Consider the following 11,243-nt stretch of genomic DNA (forward strand, 5'->3'; position numbering starts at 1 on the left):
CCCGCGCCTCGCTCAGCCAGTGAGCGGGAACTGGTCTGTATGTGGGATCCGAACCCTCGGGCGGGAGCGCCGCCACGCTTCCCAAGCGGCGCACTTATCCAGTGCGCCACCGGGCCGGCCCTTGTTGATCTCTTCTCAGCAGTGTTTTGATGAAATTTCTTTATACTTTAAAATTTGAGCATTATATTAGCTATTTAATGGATGATACATGCTATTCTCTTCTACAATTAGTTATTCTGGTTTTATTTGAGCAGTTCGTAAAGGAACTACCACTTCTTTAGAAATCCCTGGTGTCTGTATATGTGCCATTAAACCCAAGTTAATGTAGGCATGATTATAGGACCCCGACTTCTAAGAGGCAAGAGAGTTTCTTAATGAGAAGCCCATGTACATTAGTTTAAGATATGTAATTGTTTTACTAATACCTTTGTCTTGTAAATCTTATACTTGTTTATTGTATATTGTAATTTAGTGGCCTTTTCTCGAGACAGGTTTAAATTGAAATTTGAATGTACACTAGATAATGAGAAGTTGCTGTGACTTACCCCACTGGCCCACCAGGCCTTATTAGTGTGCCATGGAGCAAAATTTAAGTGTCCTTACTACAGGCTGGTTTTGTTTTTGTTGTTCTTGATTTTGTGTTGAGTCTTGTTTATAGCCATTTAGTTAAGCTTGATATATAGATGAGTCCTATGTGGAAATGGGTCAGTTTGGGCATCGGTTTTGCCTTCTGTGGTTAGGTTCTCACATAGACCTACTATGAGTTGAGAGATAATGGTGAATTATTGTTCCAACTCATGCCAACTCACTGAGGTCTGCTAATAGAACTACCTGATTCCCAATCAGAAGGAGTTTGTCCTTTCTTTCTAAAGTCCCAAACCATAATTTGTTAGCATATTTGTCGTGCGCTTATGATACTCTTAAGATCTAATACTTCATATGGGCTAAAATTTTGGTTTCCAATTACATTCAGTGTAAATAGTAGAGTGCTTATTCAACTCATTTAAATAAAAGTTGATTGCAGATGTTTAAAAAATTTTTCTTGTGTTTTTGTGTTCTGCCTTAATTTACTCTTCATAGAATATTTGTATGACTCTAGCTTTAAGTGTATAGATTAGGCTTTAAAAAAAATTAATCGTAATGGCATTGATATTTTTCTCACACAGCACTACAAAATTCTTCAGAAATTATTTTTACTTAACTAACTCTAACCAATACGCACATTTCAGACCATCTCCCAATGACTTGTAGGTAGTATTTTATTAGAAAGTACTGTATATTCTCAGTCTTCAGGAGCTAAAGAGTGAATAGTTTAATGTAATCCTCAGTTTCTGTACTGGGGGGGGGATAAAAAGCTGGACCCTGTAAGAGGAAGGGCAAGAAGTCATACACATATTTTCGTACTTGTTTATTTAGTTTCCTGAGCTCATTGTGTCTTGTGAGTGGTTGGAAAGTTTAGGTAATGGGGGGAGGCAAAGGGAATATCAGTTATGAATGCATAAGCCCTTTTGCTTAATGGTGTAACAATAGGCAAAGAACAGCTCAGTTTCTTTCTTTCTTTTTTTTTTTCTTTTCTTCTTGGCACATAATTAGATTCTTTCTTGCCATAAATCTACTTTTGAACAAGGGAGAAGATGGATACCTGAATGGATGTGCAGGTGGGTATACAGGTGTTAGATGCTGTTCTTCTAATAGAGAATGACTGTGGCATTGACTGGGAACTATAAAAACATTTGATATCTTAATTTTTGTAAAATTTCCCAGAATCTGATTATAACTGCCAATGTAAAATCATTGGCAGTTGATGGAAATAGGAAATGATTCAAAAAAACTGTTAGATACAAAGTTTTATTTTAAAGATAACCTTGCTGGGGATATAGGAGAAAGCAAGAATTAAGACTCCCTAAAGCAGATAAGTATTTCACTTGCAAAGAGTGTGTGTCTGATACGTTGTATAAAATGAAAACTATTTTCTTGTATATCAGAATATATTTTTCAGTGTACATGAACAACTCAGTATGTAAAGAAACCATATAGTAATATCTTTTGGTAAAGTGAAGGATTGCTTTATGTCAGCTCCTTTTGATTTTGATATTTGGTTCTCTTCTTTTTTTGTAAGAATAGTAGAAAATGTAATTCCTTTGTGCTTAAGTTAAGCAGGGAAATTAATAAATGTTAGAAATTAATCCCTGAGAAACTTTTTTTAAAAGAAGGTCTTTTAAAAATCTTTCAGGGCTGGCCAGATAGCTCAGATGGTTACAGCACAGCATTGTAACACCAAAGTTATAGGTTTGGATCCCCATACCAGCCAGATGCCAAAACAAATGAAATAAAAAATAAAAATATACTTTCAGATAATGTTTCTCTCCATATGTCTGTAGATAGATAAATGGATAAGCAGGGATAATTAGGAATTTACAACTGATACACCAAAGTTATAGGTTTGGATCCCCATACCAGCCAGATGCCAAAACAAATGAAATAAAAAATTAAAATATACTTTCAGATAATGTTTCTCTCCATATGTCTGTAGATAGATAAATGGATAAGCAGGGATAATTAGGAATTTACAACTGATATGTAGTGGTTTGGACTTCAGATTATAAGGATTTCTTGTCTAATATTATTATAGTATATTGGGCTTTAATTCCTTTTACTAAGTATCCTGAGGATATGTAATTTGAGATTTGTATTATTTAAATTGGCTGTCAAATTTTATAACAATCTCCACGGACTGACTTTTATAAGCCTAAGAATTCTGCTGGGCCACATGGCTCTTGTTAGGAGTTGGACAAGGTCCTACATCCTTTGTATGATCAGTGTTGACCATAGAGAGCACCTGTAGAGTCTGCATCACCCCAGCATGCTGTCAGTAGGTTGGGAGAAGCAAACATGGTAATAGGGCATTTTGTCTGCACTTTACCTAAGATGTGCAGCTGGCACTCTGGGGGTGGTTTAACTCTTACTCCATAGTTGTAGCTGTCTGTGATGAAAAGGATGGGTTAGGATTCCACGTCAGAGATTAAGTGTTTCTACTTCCTGTTTGGGAGGTGTGGGTGGGGAACAGGTGAGTTGAGATACATAATGACGTAAAGAGACAGAGAGCCATACCCAGGCATTTGAAACCAACTATTAAATGAAGAAAAGTTTGCTTGATGAAGAATAGAAGTAATAAATGGTCTGACTTTAGGATGTTGGTTCTAGTATTCGAATGTAACCTGTAACTTTGGTAAGCTTTTAGCCACTTAATAAATCCACTAGGGTAAGTGAAAATTGAAAAGTCTTATGAGTAATATGTTCTTTATCATCATAAGTGAGCAGTTTTTTAGCATTTTGATATAGTTTAAGGTACTTTAGGTAGAATTACTAAATACATGTTGATTAAATCACAGAAAGGACGTAGTCTATATCATTATATAGTCCACTTTTAGAATATATCTTCAGTATGTTTTCCTGTATTCATAATTGTTGGTTCAATATTTTTAATTGGTTTTATGTAAACCAATTCCGTCATTTCTTACATGGTGGCTATGTTGTTAAAAAGTTTTGTGGCGTGCCATTTAAGAAAGTAAAAATGTCAAAGCTCTCAGATTTATGAGATGATAAGAAAAATATTTCTAGTCTATTATCTATTAATTTTTTTTCCCTAAGTAAATGATTTCCTTAGTATATATTTTAGGTTTAAAAATCAGGGTTTTTTTTGAAATATAGTATTTAAGGATCCTCTTTTAAAATTTGGATGTTAGCATAAGTATATTGATTATTTTTATATTTGAAGTGAAAGTGATATTTTTACAAATACAATAATCATATATAACTCAATTTATTAGCAAGCAAAAATCAGTTTAAGACAGCTTAATCAAATTAGTTTTGGTTCTGAAGTATGAAAGGAAATAAATATTTGGGAGTTTCCGTTAACGTGCCGGTACTTACAAATACAATAATCATATATAACTCAATTTATTAGCAAGCAAAAATCAGTTTAAGACAGTTTAATCAAATTAGTTTTGGTTCTGAAGTATGAAAGGAAATAAATATTTGGGAGTTTCCGTTAACGTGCCGGTATCACCAAGTGAGTAGTCCTGGTGTCCCCTGGATTTCAGTGGCAGTGTTTGTTAGATAGTGAATATTTGGAAGAGGGTATATGTGATAGCTTCTGCCCTCTTAGAATTCATATCTTCAAATGGCCTTGTCTCTGTCACTCTTATACACATAAAAATAGTATACGTTATTTATTACTTTTAAGATTGAAATTCTTTATCTTGTCCTATACTTTTATTTTACAGTTTTTCACATTTAGTAGACCTAACATGAATTATGGAAATTGAGAGTCCTTATTCAGCTTACTTATCCTGGAAAAGATTAATATGTGAGATGTGATATAGAAAGTCTTACAGATTATAAGTTAACAGTTAACAGAGGGGAATAGTGGTAAATATTAAGAGTCATGAGGATGAAAGTATTGACTAGTCCTCTTCAGTGTTTGCAGTTTTTCTCTATATGCCTCTCTGTAGTTTTTTCTTTTTCTTTTTTTTTTCATTTTTTTTCCTCATGTAGGATTGTTGGCCACTAATTTTTAAAAATTCAGACCTGTGTCTTTTCATGGGTGGAATGTCTTATTCTTAAGTGTTTGAGTAAGATCATATTGTATTATTGTATTAGGGCCACTGAAACAGAGGGAGAAGGAATACAGATGGCCTAATATTGGTGAAATACTGCTATCTTTAAGAACATTGATTTTTCATGAAGCTCATTTTTGCCAAGAGTTGAACTTTAAATTGGTGTTGCTTTTCTGTTTTAGCATCAAAGCTGGACGGCTCTTATCCTACATTCCGTATCAGCTATACACCAAGCAGTCCAGCGTGCAGAAAAGTCTTAACTTCAATCCTGTATGCAAACCTGAGGAGCCTGGGCCTGGTCCAAGCAATATAGCCAAACAGCTCAACAGCAGGGTGTAAGTTTGTCTACTTTGGGAATACTACAAAGCTGGTTTTTAGCAGTGAGTATGACCCCTGCTTTGCTGAAGATAAAAACAAATATAAAACCTGGCTATTCACCTATAATAAATATGTTGAAATATGTGCATGTAGATGTCTTACCTAAAAATTATTTTTATGATGAAAGTTTCATAAATAAACTGTAAACAGGTTTTTCAGTTGTACTAGATTCTCATGTTGTACTAATGGATCTTAAATAGTACATTTTTTCATGAATTTTCATGAAAATTATTTCCTCACAAGTAATTTGCTATCAAATGTTGCTTTGTCAAAAATCGAACCAACTGCACCAACTGTACTTTCGTTGTGTGCCATGCATAGAAAGAAAATTAAGGAAAATGTTAACATTTCTAGGTTACTTTTGAAAAATTCAAAATTTATAACTATAATTCCAAATGTGTAAATATTTTATGTCAATGGAAGTATAGTTGGTGACCCTTGGATATAGACTGGGGAGTGAATCTAGACTTATATTTCATGTGGCTGATTTTTAAAAAATATGTTGATTGAAGCTTTAATTGCAATAATCCTGGGTAAACCGGTTTCACAGTTAATTGGTATGTTGCCCTAACTTGTATATCAGGTGCTTCATTATCATTGGCCCTCTCCTTATTTATTAAATTGTTTGCTTTGGGAATTGGGTGTATTTTTTTCCAGAAGACCAGGAGTCCAATTAACCTGGGAGGATCTAGTGTGACTACCTTCTGTAATTTTTGTTGTTATCATTTGTTATTTAACTTATATTCACTTATTAGCATATTCAGATGTTTCTCACATTACCTAAAATTTTAAATTTTTTAATAAGTGTTTATGAAAACAAATAATATGAAAAAACATTTCCATAGAATATACAGCTTTGTCTTTTTTTTTAACCCACACTAATAAAAGTAGAAAAGAAATAATGTGATTTTTTTTAAGTTCTTCTTTGTGACAGTTTTAAGAAGAATTTACATAGTAGATTTTACTTCTGAGCACATTCATGCCATTGCCTAATAAATGTATGTCTGCTAGTGATGTTTCCACCTCATCTGCTTTGCAAATGTCCATTTGTCCAGGCTGAGGAACTATAGTACAGAGAGAATGTATGTTAATAATGTATTTTCTTGCCAATATGTGCATTTCTGTTGCATGTGTTTCTATTTACATATAAAGAATCTGTGTGTTGCTATTATACATATAAAGAATCTATGTTTTTGACACAAAACTAAATGTAAGACTTTCCTGACTTACGTCACTTTTGTTTTCTGTGATTTTTTTTTTTTGGTGTGTTCAGTACTGTATCAATTTCTTTGAAGTGCTCTTATGTAACTTTGCTTCCTTGCTTTCTCTTTATCTCACAGGGCAGACTTTCTCTGACATGAGACAGATTAGGGTTTTTTTCCTTCCTCTTTTAGTCATTTCCAATTTGTCTTCTTTTTTCTTTTCACTGGCGTGATCATCTGTGAGGATTAGGTCTACTTAGAGTTGGCTGTCATTCCGTGAGATAGTTGGGCAGTGCCCGGACCAGCCCAGAGTTTGCATCTGATTCGTGTGTGACTTTTCTGTGTAGTCAGACTGTCATTACTAATAATAAACCAAGTTGGTATTAGGACGAGGGATTTTAGACAAAGCCTTGGTAATGACTGCGGTAGTCTCACCTGTGCCCTGGTCCTATGTATGGCACCCCTTCATCTTGAGTACGAGTTTTAATTGTGTTAATGCTGTGGACATTTCCAAGTGGAATGAATTACTGGTCTGTAATTTGGATTTTGGTTCCTGTTACTTAGACAGTTTTCATGAATGCAAATGAATTACGTCTTTATTACAAAGCATTACGAAGCAAACGTCAAGAGAAGCCAGGATGTGAACTTAATTTTGGCACAGGTCCTGCATTTTATAAGCCTATTATCAGGAAACTTGGTCCAAATTACCATGGACCACTGTGGCATCTAAATATGCTTTTCTTAGAAATGAAATGTCATTTCCCTTGTCAACAGGGCAAGTGTCCTCATTTTTCTAGGTGTAAATTTTACTGAACTACCTCTACACATTGACCTGGTTCTTACTTTATATCTACTTGTGTAACAGTTGGCCCCATTAATAGGTTAATCAGTATAGTCTGTCAGTTTTTTTACTGAATGAAACTAACTGGCCTCAGAACTTTAATCCCATTGTAGCAGTATTGGATTTAATGTGGTGAGCAGTACTTTACATAATTCCTGTACTGGCCAGCTGCCCAAAAAACCCCCCAAACCAAAAGTGAAACTAGGAATGAGAATTCATATAAATTTTTAAATCCATTTTATGAAAGTTTCTCATATTTTAGTTCAAATATTTATTGACTGTAGTAAATGCCAAGCTCTGTGTTTCGGAAGTGGGTATTTAGAGCTTTCAGATTCTAATTAATTCATTGTGGGTAAAGCAATTTAAAACAGTTTTTTGGAGTTTTCTTCAATCATGAAAAAGATTCCATTGTATTTCTTCTTTGGGACTGTCTAAAGTGGAAAAAAGCAAAACAAAACCCTAAACCTAAAATTAATGTTAATGTTCTAGAATTTTCCTAGTTACCTTGCTAATTTGGTTTAGCAAAGAATTATTTTGTCAGAACAGAAAGAATATAAAGTTTGTGGTTTATCCAGTTTTTAAAGAGAGAAATGTCAAAGTGTGCATCACTAAGAACACATTATAAGGGAAAAATTGGTTCAGCCTGAAAATCAGACATTATCAACTTAAATAAATTTTTTTCCCCTGCTTTAGAAATCATGTAATTAAGAAGATTGAGACAGAAAATGAAGTCAAAGTCAATGGAATGAACAGCTGGAATGAGGAAGATGTAAACAGTGATTTTAGTTTTGTGGATCTGGAGACCATTCCAGAATGGAAACAAAATGGAATTCCACATTCGAGAGACAGCACTGCCATTTTTAATGGACACAGTCCTAGCTCTAATGGTGCCTTAAAGACACAGGATTGCTTGGTGCCCTTGGGCAATAGTGTTGCGAGCAGGCTTTCTCCAGACTCTGCCCAGGAGGAGAAGGTGGCTGAGAAGAGCACCACTGACTTCAGAGACTGCGCTCTGCAGCAGTTGCAGCAAAGCACCAGAAGTGCAGATGCTTTGCGGAGTTCACACAGAACTAACTCTTTCTCATTATCATCTTTGCACAGTAATGCTAAAATCAATGGTGCTCACCACTCCACTGTTCAGGGGCCTTCAAGCACAAAAAGCACTTCTTCAGTACCTACTCTTAGCAAGGCAGCACCTTCAGTGCCATCCAAACCTTCAGGCTGTAATTTTATCTCAGACTTTTATTCTCGTTCAAGACTGCATCACATATCAACGTGGAAGTGTGAACTGACTGAGTTTGTCAATACCCTACAAAGACAAAGTAGTGGTATCTTTCCAGGAAGGGAAAAGTTAAAAAAAATGAAAACAGGCAGGTCTGCACTTGTTGTAACTGACACAGGTAGATACTAAAATCATTTTCCTAAGAAACAGTCATGCTTGATCATTTTTTTGTCTTATGCTGTCACTGGTATTCTGATCAATACTAAGTTCTCATAATATAAAAGTCTTTAGGAATGTCAGGTTATGAAAGTTACAGTAAGTGGAAAGCTTTCTTATTAAAATATTTTTAAAAATTTGATATAGTTGTGGCTATCTGAAAAATTTCAGGTAAACAGTAATATGGTTGGAATTCTGAGCATTCATTTTTTATATAGCCCTTACCAATTGTTGAAAGTTTGAGCTGTGAAATATAACATATATATTCAGTGTTAAAATATTTTTAAAAATTTGATATAGTTGTGGCTATCTGAAAAATTTCAGGTAAACAGTAACATGGTTGGAATTCTGAGCATTCATTTTTTATATAGCCCTTACCAATTGTTGAAAGTTTGAGCTGTGAAGTATAACATATATATTCAGTGCTTAAACTCCTCCTATAAGGATAAAATTGGTTTGGTGAGCATAATTGTTAATTTCTAGAAGCTTGCATTATACTGGTTTTTAAATAATTTTGAATATGCTGTTACAATGGTAAATGTTTAGTGAGATTAAGTATTTTTACATCTAAGTAGATTGGTTAGTTGTATTTTGTTTTTTAACACTTTCCTTGTCATCAAAAATAAACCCAACAATGGCAGGCTGTAATCTGTGCCAGTCATTATAAGTTAGTATCTGATTTGAGATTTTAGTTGCTTTTTACAGATTATAGGGGTTTTTTTTAGGGGAAGAATCTCAGAGATTATCTAGTATTACCCTTTAATTTTTAGCTGTGGAAACTGAGGTACAGAGAGAAGCTCATGGTTCTGCCCTACAAAATGATAGAGCCTCTCTATGTGGGTTTTTTCTGTTATGTTTTACTGTGTTTGATGTATTACTATGTGATTTTAGTAAAAAATGCTTTTTGGTATTTATGAATTTCAGAATAACATCATAGGTATTAGGTTATCCTTACATTGTGTCGGCCTTATAACCTGAAGGTCATTTAATTTTAAAAGCTTCAAAGAACTATTATGAATTAGTTCCATGAATGGGAATAAAATGGGAAATTTTTGTAATGTATGCAACCATTTGGTAGGTTATTTGCTTTATGCATTCTGTATGACTTGAATGTTTAAAACCATTATTTCGAGTTGTTTATATTATTTTTACAAAATACTTTTATGCAACAGAATTTATTTTATAAATCATTTCTCAAAGTAATATAGGGGAAGCAAGGGAGTACACGGCTTTGGAGTTAGATAACTTAGCCTAAATCTACATCCTGGCTCTGCCACTTGTATGCTGTAGGATCATAGGCAAGTTAGCTCACCTCTCTGCGTCTCAGTTTCCTCTGCATAGGAGTGACAGGTAGTCAGTGATGTTCACCTCGTAAGGTCATGAGCTTAAGAAAGATAACGTGAACAAAGGTTCAGTGCCTTGCATATAGTGAGAACTAGGTGAATGCTGTTTCACAGTCACAATTTGGCAAATGGAGTTGTCCAAAATGTTTAGTGGGTAAATCTATCAGAGTAAAATTCCTTTATAGAGATAAGAGCTTTTTATAAGTTCAGGGTTCTTATTTCCAGGACTTGTGTGTCTTGGAGGACCAGAGAAGAAGGCCAAGGATGAAACTGATAATAAAGGAAAGCTCTGCGTGTACTTTGGATTAGGGTTAAAATAACCCTAATGGATCTCTGTGTAGTTCAGGGTGCTTCATATATGCATCAAAGTTGATTTTTAATAGAACTTAATGGCATAAGGACTAAAAATCCATTTGTATACAGATTTTTGTTTTATAGACTATTTTTGAAGCATGGTTTACTTAGAACAGCAGCATGGTAGTATGAGGGCTCTGAAATCAAACTGCCTGGGATTGAATCCCAGCTCAGGCATTTACTGGCTGTGTGATTTATGCAAGTTATTAATCTGTAAAATAGGGATATAATAAGATTACCTACCACATATAATGTGAGAATTTAAGTAAATTAATGCATGTAAACCTCTTACAACAGTGCCTGACACCTACCAAGCACTAGATAATAGTAGCTATTTTTATTGTTATTTAATCAAGTGATGTTTGTAGACAGCGTGGAATAGTGATCATCAAAAGTTGCTTAGCTCCATGTAACTAAATGTATGAAAATGACCGCTGTGTGTTTTTATAAAATAATCAGCACACAGAAATATTTTAAAATAAGGCTTTTGATAAACTATTCTAATTTGAGATTTAATTATTTGAATATAGACTAGGAAAATGTGGTATCTAAACAATTGATTTAAAATTATGTTCGGAAACTAAATTTGTATCTCTGAATTACTTTTAGAACTAAAGAAACCTAAACTTGACTTCTGTTGAGGTGGTAGAAATAATCTGCAGTAGTTCTGTATTTTTAAAGACTTCATTCTACTTATAACCATTGTTTAAATCAATTTCTAAAATTAACTAGACCTAATTTTTTTAATATAAAAAATTAGTTTGGGGTTTGAATTCTCTCTTTTTCCTTCTAGGAAATATGTCAGTTTTGAGTTCACCCAGACATCAGAGCTGTATAATGCATGTTGATATGGATTGCTTCTTTGTGTCAGTGGGTATACGAAATAGACCAGATCTCAAAGGTCTGTACTCTTGTTTACATTTTAAGAAAATTGATGTATTGTTATAAATATATATGCTGAGGGATCACAGAATCTTTTTATAAAAAATATTTATCCTGGGCCGGCCCCGTGGCGCACTGGATGGTGCGCTGCTTGGGAAGTGCAGCGGCGCTCCCGCCCGAGGGTTC

At 34.2% G+C, this 11,243-nt stretch overlaps 1 protein-coding gene across 1 annotated transcript in view; it reads left to right on the forward strand.

Moving 5' to 3' along the window:
• The window catches only part of REV1 (REV1, polymerase (DNA directed)), a 78,886-nt gene that overhangs the window by 34,998 nt on the left and 32,645 nt on the right, over positions 1–11,243 (forward strand). Inside the window, exons 5-7 of the mRNA XM_008576824.1 lie at positions 4,802–4,954; positions 7,734–8,440; positions 10,969–11,076. Coding sequence (XP_008575046.1) covers positions 4,802–4,954; positions 7,734–8,440; positions 10,969–11,076 — 968 coding nt within the window. The remainder of the gene's footprint in view (positions 1–4,801; positions 4,955–7,733; positions 8,441–10,968; positions 11,077–11,243) is intronic.

The sequence above is a fragment of the Galeopterus variegatus genome, unplaced genomic scaffold (assembly GCF_000696425.1).
Source record: "Galeopterus variegatus unplaced genomic scaffold, G_variegatus-3.0.2 Scaffold1410, whole genome shotgun sequence".
NCBI classification, from domain to species: domain Eukaryota; kingdom Metazoa; phylum Chordata; class Mammalia; order Dermoptera; family Cynocephalidae; genus Galeopterus; species Galeopterus variegatus.